At 44.1% G+C, this 21,063-nt stretch overlaps 2 protein-coding genes across 3 annotated transcripts in view; one reads left to right on the top strand and one right to left on the bottom strand.

Moving 5' to 3' along the window:
- The window catches only part of dync1h1 (dynein, cytoplasmic 1, heavy chain 1), a 56,122-nt gene extending 41,396 nt beyond the window's left edge, over window positions 1–14,726 (bottom strand). Inside the window, exons 1-8 of the mRNA XM_036955170.2 lie at window positions 14,327–14,726; window positions 4,154–4,241; window positions 3,490–3,663; window positions 3,113–3,368; window positions 2,656–2,842; window positions 2,136–2,407; window positions 1,360–1,587; window positions 45–1,121 (exon numbers count right to left, since the gene is read on the bottom strand). Of these exons, the coding sequence (XP_036811065.2) occupies window positions 45–1,121; window positions 1,360–1,587; window positions 2,136–2,407; window positions 2,656–2,842; window positions 3,113–3,368; window positions 3,490–3,663; window positions 4,154–4,241; window positions 14,327–14,579 (2,535 nt within the window). The 5' untranslated portion in view covers window positions 14,580–14,726. The remainder of the gene's footprint in view (window positions 1–44; window positions 1,122–1,359; window positions 1,588–2,135; window positions 2,408–2,655; window positions 2,843–3,112; window positions 3,369–3,489; window positions 3,664–4,153; window positions 4,242–14,326) is intronic.
- Window positions 14,719–21,063, top strand: part of ppp2r5ca (protein phosphatase 2, regulatory subunit B', gamma a) — a 51,447-nt gene continuing 45,102 nt past the window's right edge. For both annotated transcript variants that reach the window (XM_036955172.2, XM_036955173.2), the window contains exons 1-3: window positions 14,719–15,533; window positions 18,620–18,688; window positions 20,174–20,327. In XM_036955172.2, the coding sequence (XP_036811067.1) occupies window positions 15,369–15,533; window positions 18,620–18,688; window positions 20,174–20,327 (388 nt within the window). In that variant the 5' untranslated portion in view covers window positions 14,719–15,368. The remainder of the gene's footprint in view (window positions 15,534–18,619; window positions 18,689–20,173; window positions 20,328–21,063) is intronic.

The following is a 21,063-nucleotide window of genomic DNA, read 5'->3' as shown; positions in this document are numbered from 1 at the left end:
ATTGCCAGGTGAGATCCAACCTTATGGTTACAAAAAACACTGACCTTCTCCTGGAAGTTGAAGACGGTCTCGGCCAGGCGCTGGACGTAGGGGTCCAGTTTGTAGGACTCCCAGACCAGGGCAATGCCCTCCGTGACCAGAGCCTGCACTTCCTTCTTGAGGCCAGCCACCAGCAGCGAGATGGAGATGCGCTCCTCCACCTTCTCGCAGGTGCGCTCGTACGTGCGCACGCTCTCGATCAGGGAGATGGCGAATGGATAGAGCTGGTTGGCCTGGTGTGCCTTGTTGACGATGGCAAGCGGCACACGGAAGCTCAGCCACTTGAGGTTGCGCACCTCCTTAGACAGCGTGATGATCTCGGGCAAGAAGTTGACCTTGAGCTTCAGCATGTTTCCTGTGCGACCGCGGGCCCGGCTGGTCTCAATGGTGAAGATGCGTCCCGACACGCCCAGGTTGCGCTGCTGCACCTTGCGTGCCCAATCGTCAAATATCTCCTGGGTGTTGAGCTTGGCGCGGAAGCTGTCGCCATCCTGCTTCAACTTGAGGCCCTCCACGTGGTTCTCCCAGCCTTTGCCCAGCACGTCTTCCACACGCTTCATGTAGGCGGTCAGCTGCCGGTCGATCTGCTTGGCCCAGATGATGGAGCCCGACACAGGTGGCAGGTCACGCACGTGGCTCATCTTGCATGATTGGCTCTGTGGGTACTGCACCTTGAACTTGTCGTGCAGTGACTCAATGTCATCTTTGACGCGCTGGATGAGCTGTGTCTGGTACTCGCGGATGGCGCCGCGGATGTGGGGGCGCACGAACAGCGCGTTGAAACGCGAGAAGATACGGAACATCTCGTTGGCATTCTTGGCCGTTCCCAGCTGGTCACGGAGGCGGGCAGTGATGCGGGTCTCCACGCGGTCAATGCGCTCGTCGTAACGCTTCATTGCCGCCTCCCAGGCCTCCATGCCCTCCTTGGACACATCCAAGCCGTCAACCTCCTTAACGTTCTCATAGGCCAGGTTCACCTCCTCAATAGCGTTGGCGTCCGCAGCGTCAAACAGCACCTCGGCCACCTTCATCTCAGTGGGCTCCACCGCCTCACCTGGGGTGTGCTGGGGCACCGCAGACACCTTGACAAGGCATAGAGAGAAAGAAAAACTTTTAGCAATGATGAATGATATTACCACTTAGAAACCAGCAAGGGCAACTCTTGACCAAAACTGCAAGTCATTGTGGGGGGGGGGGGGTGTATGCTCAATAGAGAAATCTCCATCAAAAGTGGTTAATCCAGATATAAACTTAATCTGGGCCCATAATACCAACCCCCAGGGGGCACTAACCATTGACTAATCTCTGTCTCTTTCTTACCTGAGGCCTGAGTACACGAACGATGACGGCCCTCAGCTGCTCGTGCTGCCTGCGGAAGCGCCTCATGTGGTCGAGGCGGGCCTGGAGCTTGCGGTGGGCTGGGCTCAGGCGCCACACCATCTTCAGGTTTTCCTCCCTCTTCCTCTTCACGATGTCTCTCAGCAAGACCTGGAGTTTCTCATATTCATCCTCCCAGGTCTGGAAGACCTCAAAGCACGCTACCATCACCTACAATGGGATAGAAATAAGTATCAACTAAATGCTACTATAAACTAATGCTACTATCAACTAAGTCATGTCAATACAACAATATAGAAGAGTATAGGAATGTATAGATGGGTTTGTTGACAACGACACATAAACCATATGCACCCATCCATGGGGCATAAGTCAGTGTGTTGTTGTGAATCTGGATGGCCAGATTGCTAGCAAGAACGACAAGAAACTGCTGTGTGGGGAATCATAAGTAGCTCATTTAATCGTGTTATTGGTACCATGTCTTGTTTTGACTGATGTCATTTCAATGCTAATATGGCTAAAATTCGCTTGCTAGCTAGCCAACCAACTACTAACAATGTATTTGAAAGACAAGTGGTCAATGTGCAAATGTATTCATGTTACCAAAAAACATTGGGAGACGAAATATAGCTTACATGTTGTCAACAATCTAAGCCAACTCTGTCCGTTTTACCCCATAGTTGCACACGTCTCGGTTTTCTTGCCAAACAACCAACTCGTCTATGGAGTATTTGTCGCAGCTGCCACTGTAGACTCACCTTTTCAAACTCCTCATAGGCCACGTGCATGAGCTTCCTGGTGCCCAGCACTTTGAGGAGCTGGGAGCTGAGGTCTCGGGAGATGGCCTCCACCAGCCGCAGGGCTCGCTGAATGGGGTACTTGGTGTTACGGATCTTCCTCAGGTGGGTGAAGATGGCCACCAGCGCCTGGCGGATCTTATCCAGCTCAGTGGCTGACAGCAGGTCGTTCAAGGGGAAGTCCTTCATCAGGGGGTTGTAGTCGTTGACCGTCTCCACTGCCTGCTTCAGACCTGGGAAACATATTCAAGTCATCAAGTCTAAAAACGATGGCACGTTCTAAACATAGAATTAGGAATCAGAATACAATAGGATCTCCATGGTTCTAAAGTAGTGATGTCAATCACAAAAGTGGAAAATGTATATTGACCGGAGGTTTAAGTGTCCTCAAACAAACAAACAAATAAATAAATAAAAGGTTCCTTGTAATATCTAATTCATAAAGAGGTATTTGGGGCTTGTTCCATCGAACAAAACTCACCGGTGTCAGTGTCAAAGCTGACGGTGGCGTGGAAGCGCTTGCCGTGCTTTAGGATGTCCAGAGTGAGCAGCACTTCGGGGCTCTCCCTCTTCTCCTGGATGCGGTTCAGGGCGCGCTCCAGGTTCAGCCAGAAACTGATCTCCTGCAGGGCCGTCCCAGAGGCCGGGTCACGGTCCAGCTTGGTCACCTGACAGGAAGAGGAGAGTTTTCAAAAAACAACCATTCAGACTAGCCGGAGAACACAAAAAAAAAAAACACAGTAAGAGATGCCAAATGCAACCAGCAAGCCATGGTCATGTTCAGTCGGTGGCAAGCATTTCAAAATGGAGTGAAGCGGGGGAGGTACTAACTTAACGTGTTCAATATAAACGTTATTTTTCTTTGTAAAATGTTTTGCTTGTATGGCCTGCTACTGAACACTACCTGGCACCCAATTTCTCATTGTTTCTACCCTCACCTTCTGGATTTCCCGGATCCAACGGTTGACCCCCGACTGCAGCTGGTTGAGGAAGGTCGGGTCCTCCACCTTGTCGCCAAAGTCAGTGACCTTGGGCTTCTCACCACGTTCGTAGCACGCCTTGGCGATGTTGAGGATGATGGGGTGGATGATAAGGCTGATCTCTGGGATCTCGATGTTCTGCTGCAGGTGTAGCAGGCCCATCTCCAGCTCTGCAATCTTCTTCTCCACAGAGGGAGCCATCTTGTCGCCATCCCTGGACCAGGACAAAATGGAGCCATTATTAACCCACTGGGTATAAACGAGATGCGCAAAATATGAAAACAAAGAACAGTTTTACAAATCTATCATGATAGTCCACTTAGTTCCTGGTTTACCTGTCTGCCTTGCCAGATTCACGGATGTAGGACTTGAAGAAGGGAGCAACAGCATTGCTGATGAAAGAGTGCAGGGTCTCGTAGGGAGAATCCTCACTCAGAGTCAACACGCGCACCTGGGTCGATATGGGCTTGTCAGCGTCAATCACTCCAGTCCTCTTGATGAAAGCCAGGCTGAAAAACAAAGTTGTAAAATGTCACAATCCACATGTGAATAAACAGGGATATAGGCTAGTTGATGTAGTATTATGCAATGTTAGGAACTGTTTCACCACAGTTTGATACAGAAAGGTAACATGTAGGGCAGGCCTATCTAACTGGTAAAATAATCAGTCTAACTATCCCTAGGCCCGTCTTAAAATGGAAATCATATGCCATCACAATCTCAAAATGGATATCACTTGATGATCTTGCGGTCAAGGATGACTCGGGGCTTAAAACAGACTCAGAGACATGACATTGCCACAAGCGGCTGGGTGAACCAAAGATATTGCAGACTGCAAGACAACGCACTCACAGAGCGCATGTGCACGCTTCACTCTCCTACAATATGATAGCTTTCCAACAACTGGGAGGGGGGAGATTAGGTTCTCGCTTCACACTCCGTTGTTGCGTAATTCTCCCTGATACTGCCATTTACTTCCTGTATCATAAAAGTTCTTGCCTGTTGGACTTAAGCCCATAGTGGATGTCAATGTTGATGTTGTAAGAGATGCACTCCTTCTCTTCCTCTCCTTCATCCCCAACATCCTCTGAGGAGAGAAAAACAAGAATACCAGTCAGTGAAAGCACAGAAGCATTAAAAAAAAGGGTGTATGGATTCAGCCTGCTTTACCTAAAGAACAATATGTAACATCCCGAAGAGGAAAGCCCAGTCTAAGATATTAAAATACAATTAGAATATGATTCAAATGAAACAGCGGCATAAATGTTTTAATGATATACAAATACTTTAAGCTAGCTACCCCAGAAGTTGCGGTAGAACAAATAATGCTTTATTACCAACGCAGTATTGTAAACACATCGTTTGTGGCCGGTGTTTGCAAACTTTTTTGTTGAGCTTTGACAGTGCTACGGATAGTAGTGGTGGCGCTTGGCTTGCACGTGCAAATTCAGAACACACAACATTCTATAATAGAACTATTATTTGACGTGTATCTTTAACACACAAAGACCCAAAACGGCGTTCCATAGTATGTCGTGAAGCTAATGACAGTGACGCTGTGTAACTCCGGTAGGGCAACATCTGAACAATAGCGCACTTGGTAACGTTTGTGTGTACCGGGGCTCGACCAGTCGCAAAAGCCAACATCACCCACGACAGAGAACGGTTGATTGTCAAGGGCAGTGAATTCCATTATCTTGGTGTTAATGGATTTCGCCTTCAAGTTGTCTCGCTGAAATTGTTACTCTTTAAAATGACTGCTCGACTTCACTGCTTGATCCACACAGCAGACATTGTGGGCTAGGTTAGGAATGCTGTGTTGCAGGTGTAGCGCAACATTTTACGTAGCGTCATGTAGGTATGCACGTCAGCTTTGACGTCCGTGTTAAACTAGACATTGGGCCAAAACTGATGTTCACCGACATACCGCGCATCCCTAAAAAGCAGCCAACAAGTGCTTAGCATACGTAGGAACTCCTTCAAGACGGTTGGAAAAGCATTCCAGGTGAAGCTGGTTGAGAGAATGCCAAGAGTGTGCAAAGCTGTCATCAAGGCAAAGGGTGGCTACTTTGAAGAATCTCAAATACAAAACACTTTTTTGGTTACTACATGATTCCATGTGTTATTTCATAGTTTTGATGTCTTCACTATTATTCTACAACGTAGAAAATAATAAAAATAAAAACCCTTGAATGAGTAGGCGTCCAAACTTTTGACTGGTTTATATACCTGTCTATATAAGGTCCCACAGTTGACAGTGCATGTCAGAGCGAAAACCAGGCCATGAGGCCGAAGGAATTGTCCATAGAGCTCAAAGACCGGATTATGTCGAGGCACAGATCTGGGGATGGGTCCCAAAAAATGTATGCAGCATTGAATGTCCCCAAGAACACAGTGGCCTCCATCATTCTTAAGTGGAAAAAGTTTGGAACCACAAGACTCTTCCTAGAGCTGGCCGCTAGCCAAACTGAGCAATCGGGGGAGAAGGGCCTTGGTCAGGGAGTTGACCAAGAACCCGATGGTCACTGACAGTGCTCTAGAGTTCCTCTGTGGAGAAGGGAGAACCTTGCAGAAGCACTCTACCAATCAGTCCATTATGGTAGAGTAGCCAAACAGGAGCCACTCCTCAGCAAAGAGCACATGACAGCCCGCTTGGGAGTTCGCGAAAAGGCACCTAAAGGACTCTCAGACCATGAAACAAGCTTCTCTGGTCTGATGAAACCAAGATTGAACTATTTGGCCTGAATGTCAAGCGTCACGTCCGGAGGAAACCTGGCACCATCCCTATGGTGAAGCATGGTTGTGGTAGCGTGCTGTTGGAATGTTTTTTAGCGTCAGGGACTGGGAGACTAGTCAGCATCAATAGAAAGGTTTAACAGGGCAAAGTACAAAGAGATCCTTGATGAAAACCAGACGGGGCAAAGGTTCACCTTCCAACAGATCAACGACCCTACGCACACAGCAAAGAGAAAACAGGAGTAGCTTCGTGGCAAGTCTTTGAGTGGCCCTGCCAGAGGCCGGTCTTGAACCCAATCGAAAATCTCTGGAGAGGCCTGAAAATAGCTGTGCAGCGACGCTCCCCATCCAACCTGACAAAGCTTGAAAGGATGTGCAGTGAAAAATGGGAGACTCCCGAAATACAGGTGTGCCAAGCATGTGTCATACTCAGGAAGACTCAAGTCTAATCTCTGTCAAAGGTGCTTCAACAAAGTACTGAGAAAAGGGTCTGAATACTTATGTAAATGTGATATTTCAGTCATTTTTTTGTGGAAATGTCTAAACCTGTTTTTGCTTTGTCATTATGGGGTATTCTGTGTAGGCTTGAGGCGATTTAATCATTTTTAGGATAAGGCTGTAACGTAACAATGTGAAAAAAGTAAAGGTGTCTGAATACTTTCCAAATAAACTGTATTAGAGGTCGACAGATTATGATTTTTCAACACCGATACCGATTATTGGAGGACCAAAAAGCCGCTACAGATTAAAATCGGCCGATTTTTAATTAATTAATTTGTAATAATGACAATTACAACAATACTGAATGAACACTTATTTTAACTTAATATAATACATCAATAAAATCAATTTAGCCTCAAGTAAATAATGAAACATGTTCAATTTGGTTTAAATAATGCAAAAACAAAGTGTTGGAGAAGAAAGTAAAAGTGCAATATGTGCTATGTAAGAAAGCTAACGTTTCAGTTCCTTGCTCAGAACATGAGAACATATGGAAGCTGGTGGTTCCTTTTAACATGTCTTCAAGATTCCCAGGTAAGAAGTTTTAGGTTGTAGTTATTATAGGAATTACAGGACTATTTTCCTCTATACCATTTATATTTCATTGACCTTTGACTATTGGATGTTCTTATAGGCACTTTAGTATTGCCAGTGTAACAGTATAGCTTCCGTCCCTCTCCTTGCTCCTCCCTGGGCTCGAACCAGGAACACAACGACAACAGCCACCATCGAAGCAGCGTTACCCATGCGGAGCATGGGGAACAACCACTAGAAGGCTCAGAGCGAGTGACTTTTGAAACTCTATTAGCGCGCTAACTAGCCATTTCACTTCGGTTACACCAGCCTCATCTCAGGAGTTGATAGGCTTGAAGTCATAAACAGCACAATGCTTGACGCACAACGAAGAGCTGCTGGCAAAACGCACGAAAGCGCTGTTTGAATGAATGTTTACGCGCCTGCTTCTGCCTACCACCGCTCAGTCAGATTATATGCAACGCAGGACACACTAGATAATATTTAGTAATATCATCAACCATGTGTAGTTAACTAGTGATTATGATTGATTGTTTTTTATAAGATAAGTTTAATGCTAGCTAGCAACTTACCTTGGCTTACTGCATTCGCGTAACAGGCAGTCTCCTTGCGGAGTGCAACGAGAGAGAGGCAGGTCGTTATTGCGTTGGACTAGTTAACTGTAAGGTTGCAAGATTGAATCCCCCGAGCTGACAAGGTGAAAATCTGTCGTTCTGCCCCTGAACAAGGCAGTTAAACCCAGCGTTCCTAGGCCATCATTGAAAATATGAATTTGTTCTTAACTGACGTGCCTAGTTAAATAAAGGTATATAAAAAAAAAATGGGCGCCCAAAAATACCGATTTCCTATTGTTATGAAAACCTGAAATCGGCCCTAATTAAATCGGCCATTCCGATTAGTCGGTCGACCTCTACACTGTATATGTATCTGTTGGTCCCAGATACCTTAAAAAAATTAGGTAGGGGTGTGGATCACTAAACCAGTCAGTATCTGGGTAACCACATGCAGGGCAACACATCTCCTTCGTGTAGAGTTGATCAGGCTGCTGATTGTGGCCTGTGGAATGTTGTCCCACTCTTCAATGACTGTGCGAAGTTGCTGGATATTGGTGGGAACTGGAACACTCTGTCGTACACGTTGATCCAGGGCATCCCAAACAAACACGTCTGTTTGGCACACACAATACTCACGCAGCAATTGCTCCTTTTCTCCAGTAGTTTACACTATTCTACATTACCATGTAATGCTGCATTTGCATGGCACTAGTTTCATACAATACATGGAGATCCTGTCTTTTTTACTTAGTGTAACTTGTATATTTTGGTCAGCAGTCATGCCTGTTCTAGTGTTAATTGTTTTTGTTTTTATAACAATGTATTTTAGTTAATGTACTTTTCTTTGATATCTTGTATAATGCCTTGTTAGGGTGGGTGGAAGAGGTGGATGGATGGGGGAATTTGGGGTTGTTGGTACTGTGTTTCTGTTATATGTGTATGTATGTATGTACAGTGGGGAGAACAAGTATTTGATGCACTGCCGATTTTGCAGGTTTTCCTACTTACAAAGCATGTGGAGGTCTGTCATTTTTATCATAGGTACACCTCAACTGTGAGAGACGGAATCTAAAACAAAAATTCAGAAAATCACATTGTATGATTTAAGTAATTCATTTGCATTTTATTGCATGACATAAGTATTTGATACATCAGAAAAGCAGAACTTAATATTTGGTACAGAAACCTTTGTTTGCAATTACAGAGATCATACGTTTCCCGTAGTTCTTGACCAGGTTTGCACACATTGCAGCAGGGATTTTGGCCTACTCCTCCATACAGACTTTCTCCAGAACCATCAGCTTTCGGGGCTGTCGCTGGGTAATACAGACTTTCAGCTCCCTCCAAAGATTTTCTATTGGGTTCAGGTCTGGACACTGGCTAGGCCACTCCAGGACCTTGAGATGCTTCTTACGCAGCCACTCCTTAGTTGCCCTGGCTGTGTGTTTTGGGTCGCTGTCATGCTGGAAGACCCAGCCACGACCCATATTCAATTCTCTTACTGAGGGAAGGAGGTTGTTGGCCAAGATCTCGCGATACATGGCCCCATCCATCCTCCCCTCAATACGGTGCAGTCGTCCTGTCCCCTTTGCAGAAAAGCATCCCCAAAGAACAATGTTTCCACCTCCATGCTTCACGGTTAGGATGGTGTTCTTGGGGTTGTACTCATCCTTCTTCTTCCTCCAAACACGGCGAGTGGAGTTTAGACCAAAAAGCTCTATTTTTGTCAGACCACATGACCTCTCCCATTCCTCCTCTGGATCATCCAGATGCTCATTGGCAAACTTCAGACGGGCCTGGACATGCGCTGGCTTGAGCAGGGGGACCTTGCGTGCGCTGCAGGATTTTAATCCATGACGGCATAATGTGTTACTAATGGTTTTCTTTGAGACTGTGGTCCCAGCTCTCTTCAGGTCATTGACCAGGTCCTGCCGTGTAGTTCTGGCCTGATCCCTCACCTTCCTCATGATCATTGATGCCCCACGAGGTGAGATCTTGCATGGAGCCCCAGACCGAGAGTGATTGACCCTCATCTTGAACTTCCTCCATTTTCTAATAATTGCGCCAACAGTTGTCACCTTTCCACCAAGCTGCTTGCCTACTGTCCTGTAGCCCATCCCAGCCTTGTGCAGGTCTATCATTTTATCCCTGATGTCCTTACACAGCTCTCTGGTCTTGGCCATTGTGGAGAGGTTGGAGTCTGTTTGATTGAGTGTGTGGACAGGTGTCTTTTATACAGGTAACGAGTGGAGAACAGGAGGGCTTCTTAAAGAAAAACGAACAGGTCTGTGAGAGCCGGAATTCTTACTGGTTGGTAGGTGATCAAATACTTGTCATGCAATAAAATGCAAATGAATTACTTAAAAATTATACAATGTGATTTCCTGGATTTTTGTTTTAGATTCAGTCTCTCACAGTTGAAGTGTACCTATGATAAAAATTACAGACCTCTACATTCTTTTTATGTAGGAAAACCTGCAAAATCAGCAGTGTTTCAAATACTTGTTCTCCCCACTGTATGTATGTATGTATCAGATATAACAGAAAAACAGTACCAACAACCCCAAATTCCCCACATCCATCCACCTCTTCCATTATATATATATATATATATATATATATATATATAAACAGAGCTTCCATATATATAACGTTTAGCCTACTGCAACTTTTATTGGATTGACAGTAGCCTATATGCCCAGTCAGAATGAGATAGAACATCACAGCCCCACCCACCTGAGGGGTAAAACAACATGTGGTTATCGAGGTTACCCCATTGGCTCACAGCAAAAAACTTGACCTTTTTCAAATGCAATTTTCTTGTTGTCTGCTTGTTTTAGTTAACAAAACGTCATTTAAGGAATGTACAGCATTTCTAAAGATCAATTTTCAACATTTCCCGCTCCCGAGTGTTCTCACTACTTTTAAAAAAAGAAAGTATGAAAATCCCTTTTCATCACAGTGCTGGGCAGCCACGTGAGTGAGTGATGGCTAGCTTAATGTTCCGGTAACTAGCTAAGACCACCAACACAAACGGACTATACAGATACAAGTAGTGAGTGGCATTACAAACGGACAATACTAAACAAGTATTTTAAATGTTGTCAGTCAGTTAACTCTTTTGGGATAGGGGGCAGCATTTTCACTTTTGGATGAATAGCATGCCCAGAGTGAACTGCCTCCTACTCTGTCCCAGATGCTAATATATGCATATTATTATTATCGTCTATAGAAACTTGAATGAGGATTCTACAATAAAGGAGGGGCTCATGAGACCTCAGTCAGTGGTCTGGCAGAGTGCCTTGGTCTCATGACGCGCGCTCCCGACAGAGTTACCTCTCTTTCCAGTGCTTTTCTTCAGACAAAGGAATTCTCCCGTTGGAACATTATTTATGTTTTATGTTAAAAACATCCTAAAGATTGATTCCATACATCTGAACTTTTCGAGTTTGTCTGGACAAAGTGCCTGCGCCTCATGAAGATGGATTACTGGGCTGAACACGCTAACAACAAGTGGCTATTTGGACATAAATTATGGAACTTTATGGAACAAATCAGTCATTTGTCATCGAACTGGGATTCCTGGGAGTGCCTTCAGATGAAGATCAAAGGTAAGTGAATATTTATGGTGTTATTTCCAGCTTCTCTTGACTCCAAAATGGCAGATAATCCTCTGGCTGTTTTGGGCTCTGGGCGCCGTTCTCAGATTATGCTTTTTCCGTAAAGTGTTTTTTGAAATCTGACACGGCGGTTGCATTAAGGAGAAGTCTATCTTTAATTCTGTGAATAACAGTGGTATCTTTTATCATGGTTTATCATGAGTACTTCTGCAAAATCACCGGATGTTTTGGAATCAAAACATTACTGCACGCAACGTGCCAATGTAAACAGATTTTTGGATGTAAATATGCACATTATCAAACAAAACATACATGTATTGTGTAACATGATGTCCTATGAGTGTCATCTGATGAAGATCAAAGGTTAGTAATTAATTTTATCTATATTTCTGCTTTTTGTGACTCCTATCTTTGGCTGGAAAAATGGCTGTGTGTTTTTTAGACTTGGCTATGACCTAACATAATCATGTGTTGTGCTTTAGCTGTAAAGCATTATTTATTTATTTTTTAATTGGACACGATGGGTAGATTAACAAGATGTTTATCTTTCATTTGCTGTATTGGACTTGTTCATGTGTGAAAGTTACATAAAAACATTTTTTTTAAAGGTTTTGAATTTCTCGCGCTGCCTTTGCAGCAGAATGTTGTGGAGGGGTTCCGCTAGCAGAACGCCTGCCCTAGAAAAGGTTCATAACAAATTCTTATTTACAATGACAGCCTACCCCGGACGACGCTGGGCCAAATTGTGCTCCACCGAATCACGGCCAGTTGTGATACAGCCTTACACGGAACCCAAACAGGCTGCGCACGTGAGCCATTGTGCATACATTTATTTTGTCCTCCCACACCAAACGTGACCACGGCACGCAGGTTAAAATATCAAAACACTCTGAACCAATTATATTAACTTGGGGACAGGTCGAAAAGCATTAAACATATGGCAATTTAGCTTGCACTTGCTAGCTAATTTGTCCTATTTAGCTAGCTTGCTGGCGCTAGCTAATTTGTCCTGGGATATAAACATTGAGCTGTTATTTTACCTGAAATGCACAAGGTCCTCTACTCCTTCAATTAATCCACACTTAAAATGGTCAACCAAATTGTTTCTAGTCATCTCTTCCTTCCAGGCCTTTTATTCTCTTGACTTTATATTGGGATTGGCAACTTTCATAAATTAGGTGCATTATCGCCACTGACCTCGTTCGTCTTTCAGTCACCCACGAGGGTATAACCAATGAGGAAATGGCCCGTGGGTACCTGCTTCTATTAACCAATGAGTAGATGGGAGAGGCAGGACTTGCAGCGCAATCTGCATCAGAAATATAACTGATTTCTATTTTTATCCCTTGGCAAAGCAGACGCTCGTTGGCACGCGCGAGCAGTGTGGGTGCAACAATAGAATAACAAAGATTTCTGAATTTATTTTTGCAACGCTCGCGCACGCGACACGAGCAGTGTTGTCAGCCTATTACCGGTGGTGAAATGTTTTCCATACACATAGCTTCGTTAAGCCTACTTGGACGCTGGGTCCTCACATCTCCCCTACTCTCCCACACCTAATAACCTGAAGCCACAGCACAGGGTTCTTCTCGCAAGGTCTTTTTCCTTACATGGGAGCATTGTGAATTGTAGGTTTATGTTTTTTGTTTTACCTGGTTACATGTACATTGAACACAGCAGATTTTCAGCATGCTTTGCGATTTCTGTATAACAAAAAAACAACATTACAAAACAAAAATGTTGACAATTGGGGTCAATGGGAAAGAATGTCCCCCCAATTTGTTGGCGTGGTCGAGGCAAATTCCTTCTGATCAGGTCTATATGGACTAAGGGTATGCGTAGGCCTATAGCCTATTATTTCCCGTTTGGTTTGACATTTTCTGACTGCACAAATAATTTTGCATACACTCTGGTCAAGTAAAGCAGAAACGTATAAAGTTTGTTTAAACTTCCAATTTTATTAGTCCATATTGCAATTGTTTGTTGTTGATCATGAAAGATTTGGCTATGCCTAGGCCAACAAGTCACATTCAATGGCGATTAAGGAGAAATTAATATTGTAAAACAATAACCAAGACAACGAAGTTGAAAAGGCCCATGATCATCCGACATTGGGGGGGGGGGGGGGGGGCATGTCAGGCGCTGACATTTTGCCCTCTCCGCTCTCTTTACAATATTTTTTTATTTTATTTAACTATTTAAGTCACGGTTCTCTTGATTTATGCTAGTAGTCTAACTACCACACACATGTGGTGCTCTGCCAGACTTCGGAGGTGTAGTCAAGTTCAAATATGTTGATGACATCACGATGTTTTCACCATCGACGATGGCTGTCAAACGTAGTCGATAGATGACGCATTCGTAAAATTGCCTATCGACGATGGCTGTCAAACCTAGTCGATAGGCAATTTTACGAATGCGTCATCTATCGACGATGGCTGTCAAACCTAGTCGATAGATGATACATTCGTAAAATCGCCCAACCCTACTGAGCGCATGACACTGCTTTCAGAGATGACTCAAATCTTTTGTGCTCCCCTCCCTGCAATATGAGGTCACTCACTGCTGCTAGAGATAAAAATCTGCATTGCAGCATTCATATAAATATTCACTTTCTGTCTGTGCATCCCAACCAAGCCTACAGAAAACAATCAAAGTCCATTACTCGAATGGAGACATTTCTACTCCTCGTCACTGTAGCCAGATAGTTATCTGTGCTGATCATATAGTTATCTAATTTCCTTAGTTAAGTGTGCCACGCCTAGATGATAAAAGGAATATAGACGTGCGTGTGTGACTGAAATGGCATTTCTATCTGGCACAGTGGTCTAGGACTAACAGGAGCCTGATTTTCACATGATCCTATAGCTGAGGGCAAAACTATATAACAACGGAGCCGTTCATTGCACCGCGCATCCACTGTAAACGTTATCTGCTTTTGGCAGTCAAGACTGCCTTGTATTTTCTATAAGATTGTACCTCTGACATTTTAACTTAGCTACGTAAACCGCCAGTAAATGTTTGGGTGAGAGGAATCCTCTGACGGACGCTGCAGCGGCATGAGTACATTTCATTTGACTGGTTAGATAACGTTAAGATGTAGCCTACGAAGGTGCAGTCTATTAGCTAGCAATTTTTGTATTTATTTTTTTTAAACAATTAGCTAGCAATTTCTTAAACTAACTAGCTAGTTAGTTAACTAACTACCTTAGTTGAATCAGACTGACCTTTGAGTGTGCTTCTCTCAACCAGAATGGTGTGAATTTGGGGGTCCGAAAGAAACTTCCTCATTTGCTCTATGGAGCTCTTCTCTTCTAGGGCGGTTTCCAAGGAGGCCGGAGCATCGCCGCCATCTTCCAGGAGCAGAGGGACAAGTTTACGAATATGCTTCTGCAGCACCGCGGCATCAGCAACCGTTTGTACGGCAGTAGACACCTCCATGGTGCCGGAGCTATCGTCGCCCCCGCCACCGTCCGACATTTTCCGAAATAACGACCAACAGTCGGTCGTAGACTGAACAAAGAAACGCCTGGTCAAACCACATCAACTGGTAACGTGTCAATGCGGCGGTACATTTGCTACCCTTCAGATGTCTTCATGCAGTGCATGCTGGTATTTGTAGTACCAGATGACGAATTTGAAGCTTTCAGTCGATGGAAATGTCCCATAAAACTACTACGCTACCCACAATGCAATTCAGACCGGTCTCAACTTTTGTCTGAAGGGGGGGAAATGGGAGTTGGCTGATAAACTCATATTGTTTTACTGCCTGAAAACTAATATTAACCTAAACTACAGTATTGCCCAACCTTTGTGGTATATTTTTAACAAGAAACAATCAGATTTTCGCGAAAATTCATATGTCTCTGTGATAAAACAATCTTTGAACAAATGCGGGTTCAGAAAGAGCATTTACAAGCTAATTGTACCACTAGGGGGCGGTATTGCTATTCAAGAATGTGTCAGTCACGGAAAACATTTCAATTAAACTCTTTTAGACAGGTTTATATTTATCTAGGCACCTACTAAATCAAATGTCCTTTCTCTTACCTTCTATTAATATATTTTGATGTGAATAAACTGAAATCCCTGTCGTTTTATGACATATTACAAATTTAGTACGGACTAGCTTGATATTATAGCCTATCACAGTCTGTCTGACACCCCTATTGAGTTGGCACAAGGTCGTTAAGGATTATGACAGTGCAGTAACCATAGGCAGTGACGGTAAATGAAGTGGAGAGCTGTGTGGATGGATTTTAAAGTCACATGACCGAAGTCAACGACTCAAACCTCTATGGACGAAAACAGAGGTGTGGGCTACTTTTGTCACACGGAGGGATCAGAGGCATTGAGGGAGCGAACGGAGTTTTCAGAAGGACGGGGGGCTCCGACCCTCGCCTAAAAATGCCGAATAAAGGGAAAAAATATAAGGTGAGTAGGCTAGATGTAAAGATATTATTGAATAACAAAACTGTTAGGATTCATAGGTGAAATAGCCTAATTGGTTATTGAATGAGTCTCTCTCAATTCAATTCAATTCAAAGGGATCTTTATTAGCATGGGAAACATATTGCCAAAGCAAGTGAAATAGATAACAAACTAAAGTTAAATAAACAATCACAAATGAACAGTATAGACATTTAAATGTCATGTTATGGCTATATGCAGTGTTGTAACGATGTGGAAATAGTTAAAGTACAAAAGGGAAAATAAATACATATAAATATGGGTTGTATTTACAATGGTGTGTTCTTCACTGGTTGTTAGTGGTGGAAAAAGTACCTAATAAACTCAGAAAAAAATTAACATCCCTTTTTCAGGACCCTGTCTTTCAAATATAATTCTTAAAAATCCAAATAACTTCACAGATATTTATTGTAAAAGGTTTAAACACTGTTTCCCATGCTTGTTCAATGAACCATAAACAATTAATGAACATGCACCTGTGGACCGGTCGTTAAGACACTAACAGCTTATAGACAGTAGGCAATTAAGGTCACAGTTATGAAAACGTAGGACACTAAAGAGGCCTTTCTACTGACTCTGAAAAACACCAAAAGAAAGATGCCCAGGGTCCCTGCTCATCTGCGTGAACGTGTCTTAGGCATGCTGCAAGTGTAACAGTATAGCTTCCGTCCCTCTCCTTGCCCCTACCTGGGCTTGAACCAGGGACCTTCTACACATATCAACAACTGCCTCCCACGAAGCATCGTTACCCATCGCTCCACAAAACCCACGGCCCTCGCAGAGCAAGGGGAGCAACTACTTCAGGTCTCGGAGCGAGTGACGTCACCCGATTGAAATGCTATTAGCGCACACCACCGCTAACTAGCTAGCCATTTCACATCGGTTACACCCCCCCCCCCCCTTTTGACTTCCTTTTCCGCAGCAACCAGCAATCCGGGTCAACAGCATCAATATAGCCCCTACCTGGGCTCGGACCAGGGACCTTCTGCACACATCGACAACTGACACCCATCAAGCATCGTTACCCATCGCGCCACAAACGCTATTAGCGCGCACACCGCTAACTAGCTAGCCATTTCACATTGGTTACACAAGGAGGCATGAGGACTGCAGATGTGGCCAGGGCAATAAATTGCAATGTCCGTACTGTGAGACCCCTAAGACAGTGCTACAGGGAGACAGGACGGACAGCTGATCGTCCTCACAATGGCAGCCCATGTATAACACCTGCACAGGATCGGTACATCCGAACATCACACCTGTGAGACAGATCCAGGATGGCAACAACAACTGCCCGAGTTACACCAGGAATCCACAATCCCTCCATCAGTGCTCAGACTGTCCGCAATAGGCTGAGAGAGGTTGGACTGAGGGCTTGTAGGCCTGTTGTAAGGCAGGTCCTCACCAGACATCACCGGCAACAACGTTGCCTATGGGCACAAACCCACTGTCACTGGACCAGACAGGACTGGCAAAAAGTGCTCTTCACTGACAAGTCGCCGTTTTGTCTCACCAGGGGTGATGGTCGGATTTGTGTTTATCGTCGAAGGAATGAGCGTTACACCGAGGCCTGTACTCTGGATTGGGATCGATTTGGAGGTGGAGGGTCCGTCATGGTCTGGGGCAGTGTGTTACAGCATCATCCGACTTAACTTGTTGTCATTGCAGGCAATATCAATGCTGTGCGTTACAGGGAAGACATCCTCCCTCATGTGGTACACTTCCTGTAGGCTCATCCTGACATGACCCTCCAGCATGACAATGCCACCAGCCATACTGCTCGTTCTGTGTGTGATTTCCGGCAAGACAGGAATGTCAGTGTTCTGCCATGGCCAGCGAAGAGCCTGGATCTCAATCCCATTGAGCACGTCTGGGACCTGTTGGATCGGAGGGTGAGGGCTAGGGCCATTCCCCCCAGAAATGTCCGGGAACTTGCAGGTGCCTTGGTGGAAGGATGCGGTAACATCTCACAGCAAGAACTGGCAAATCTGGTGCAGTCCATGAGGAGGAGATGCACTGCAGTACTTAGTGCAGCTGGTGGCCACACCAGATACTGACTGTTACTTTTGATTTTGACCCCCCCCCCGCCCCCCTTTGTTCAGGGACACATGTCTGTGGAAATGTTCAGTTTATGTCTCAGTTGTTGAATCTTATGTTCATACAAATATTTACACATGTTAAGTTTGCTGAGAATAAACGCAGTTGACAGTGCTGAGTTTAGTATTACTTGAGTAAAAGTAAAGATACCTTGATAGAAAATTACTCAAGTAAAAGTGAAAGTCCCCCTGTGACATACTACTTCAGTAAAAGTGTAAAAGTATTTTGATCAGATGCAGTAGGGATTACCAGAGTTGCTCTCTTGATAAGTGTGTGAATGTGACTATTTTCCTGTCCTGCTAAGCATTCAAATGTAACGAGTACTTTTGAATGTCAGGGAAAATATATGGAATGCACAGATACCCCCCCCAAAAACAAGTTAAGAAGTACTTGAAAGTATTTTTACTTAAGTACTTTACACCACTGCTGGTTGCCCTTATCTTGTGGCAACAGGTCACAAATGTTGCTACTGTGATGGCACACTGTGGTATTTCACCCAATAAATATGGGAGTTTATCAAAATTGGATTTGTTTTCAAATTCTTTGTGGGACTGTGTAATCTCATACATTGGGCAGGAGGTTGGGAAGTGCAGCTCAGTTTCCACCTTGTTTTTTTGGACAGTGTTCACATAGCCTGTCTTCTCTTGAGAGCCAGGTCTGCCAACAGCAGCCTCTCTCAATAGCAAGGCTATTTTCTGGATTTTGATCATTAGTGGGAATTGGCCTAATTCTGCTCTGCATGCATTATTTGGTGTTTTACATTGTACACTGTTTTTGGTGTTTGTCCCATTTTGTGAATTATTGGTTGGTGAGTGGACCCCAGATCTCACAACCATAAAGGGCAATGTGTTCTCTAACTGATTCAAGTACTTTTTGCCAGATCTATCTATCTATCTATCTGTTTATCTAACCTGGGCCTACTGTCACTCACACAGTTTGTCTGTCTTATGTAGGAATCTTCCAAGCCTGTGAAATCAAGCAAACCTGGATGCAAAAATGGACATTCCAACTCTGACCATGAGGTAGGAAGCAGTCCAACCTGTATTTTCTTAGTTTTGCCACCATACTTCAAAGAAATCTAAAAAAAAGTTGGAAAGTACTGATGAACAATGATACTGATGAACCTTTTGATTTGAAAACAGAGTTGGACCCATCTTTGTTTTGTTCTGTTATATTCTATCTACACCCATCAAGTACTTATCAAGCAAGGTGAAAATCAATATACTTTTACACTCATGTGTGAAACAAACTGCATGGATTCTTCTAAAATAGGCAAAGGAAGGTGTCTTCTCGGGAAGCTGTACAAGTACTCAATGAGCCAAGGAATATATGACTTTATCTGGGGTTAATTGGGGTTAGTGGAAAGAACAAACCGGTCTAATGAGAGATGTCATGAATCCTCTTTCACCTTTTTAGAGCCTTTCTAGCTTCAGACTTCTGGCTCTATAAATACACTGTCAGTGTTTCCAAAATGGTACCCTATTCCCTATCTAGTGCACAGGGGCATATAAGGCTCTGACCAAAAGTAGTGCACTAAATAGGGAAAAGGTGCCATTTGGAACAAAGCCTCAGGGTTCCTCTGGCATGCAGAGTTCTTAGAAAACCTACTAATCAATATTAGTGTTATGCATTGTAAGTGTTTTTTTAATACACTGTCAGTTTATCGACTGTTAGGTACTGACTAGAACTAGACAGTCACATCTGGCTGTCTACAGTCTATCCGTATGGTCCTACAGTATGGTACTGTAGTATTTATTTAGACTTAAAACATATGTATATCTGATAAGTCCCTTGACCAAGAGGCTATTGTGCTGTATAATTACCACACCAGTGTGAACATGAATACTGATTAGAAGAGAATCGTAGCAGCAAGCCTATTGACTGTTATTACTTTTTATCTGTAGTCACAATGAAGTGATACGATATTGATAACACACAGTTGTCACTGTTAAACAAATATTATTGTGTATCATATAGCATTTATTGCATAGTAATACTGTTTTTTATCTGGGGTGTGTTTTGTGGTTATCATTACCTGGAAAATACACCCAGGATATTGCAGAGGGTGAGATGAGAACAACTCTGTCCATATTCGTAATTTACACTTCCAGACAACTTTTGAACCTTGAGAAGACAGGCAGGCAGGCAGGCAGACAGACAGACAGACAGACAGACAGTCAGACAGACAGACAGCATGATGCCACTATCACTGCCTGTACAGCTCTATCAGTTATCTGTCTCTGTGGGACTCCATTACACACCCTGTGTCAACAGAGACCGTATACATACACACACACACACACACACACACACAGCACCTCTGATCAGGTTCCCTCCCAGGGAAACATCTGATTTGGAAGAGGAACATGACCCTTAACCACAACTCCACATCATCACTGACTCCTCCCTGTGGAAACAATTTGGGTAATTGTGATCCCTGGCTTCCTTGGGCAGGAAACTGCTGGCCAGTAACGGGAACCCTCGCGTTGCGACTCTTGTTTCCACAGGGTTCCAATAAGAAGAGCGCGCAGCCGCCTAACACCCAGCTGCTGAGGGTGAAACCTGGCTCAAACTCAGCAGTCAATAGGGAGCGGAGGCTGAGTGCGTCTGTCTTCCCCATCAGCACCAATAGGAAGCTGCAGACGCTGCCTGCTATTAAAGGTACTCTTGAGATGCACATATACAGTACACGTGACAGACTCGGGTGGTTCAAACTCAAGTCTCCGAGTTAACAAGACTGTGTTAGCCCACTGAGCTAAAGCCTAGGTATTAGCTCAGGGAGCCAATGTAAGTCTTCAGGTCTCAGGCAAGGTTACTTATCACAAGAGTGTGGTTCCAAACAAACACTCTCTCACTTCCAATATGGCCTCAAAGATGACGTTTTAGAATCGGAGTAGGACAAGAAGTTAGTGACTCCTCTTAAATATTCACTGTTCTCAGTTTATCATTGTACAGTTGAGTTCAATATGTCTCAAGGGCTCACACATTCTGTGTTTACCGGTAATCACATGCATGACATTAGCGTAGCACCGTTAGTTCTGACCTATTAGGATCAGGGGAGGTTATATTAACAATTCATAGGCTCCTAGGATTCTCATAACCAGCTTTTTAACCTTCAGGACTTAGCGTGCTACATTATTTAGACCATAGCGGATGGCAGTTCATGTCTATCGCCAATGCTAATCATCTGCACTCAACTGTATCTCAAGTCTTATCTTGAAGAAACAGATAGTCCCTAGAGACGGACTGCACATCATGTCTAGGGTAACAGTGATTCAAATGGAGTCTTGAGACAAAGATCGGTCATTAGTGGGATTGGTGCCACTATGGAATCGGCACAGTTAAGGTAAGAGTGTTGACCATGGTTGCTTCTGTGGATCACTCTAGATGGGTCTGT

The sequence above is a fragment of the Oncorhynchus mykiss genome, chromosome 19 (assembly GCF_057628025.1).
Source record: "Oncorhynchus mykiss isolate SJ-2025 chromosome 19, ASM5762802v1, whole genome shotgun sequence".
Classification (NCBI taxonomy): Eukaryota; Metazoa; Chordata; class Actinopteri; order Salmoniformes; family Salmonidae; genus Oncorhynchus; species Oncorhynchus mykiss.
The sequence above is the reverse complement of the archived record's forward strand: the minus strand, read 5'-3'. Positions and strand labels throughout refer to the sequence as shown.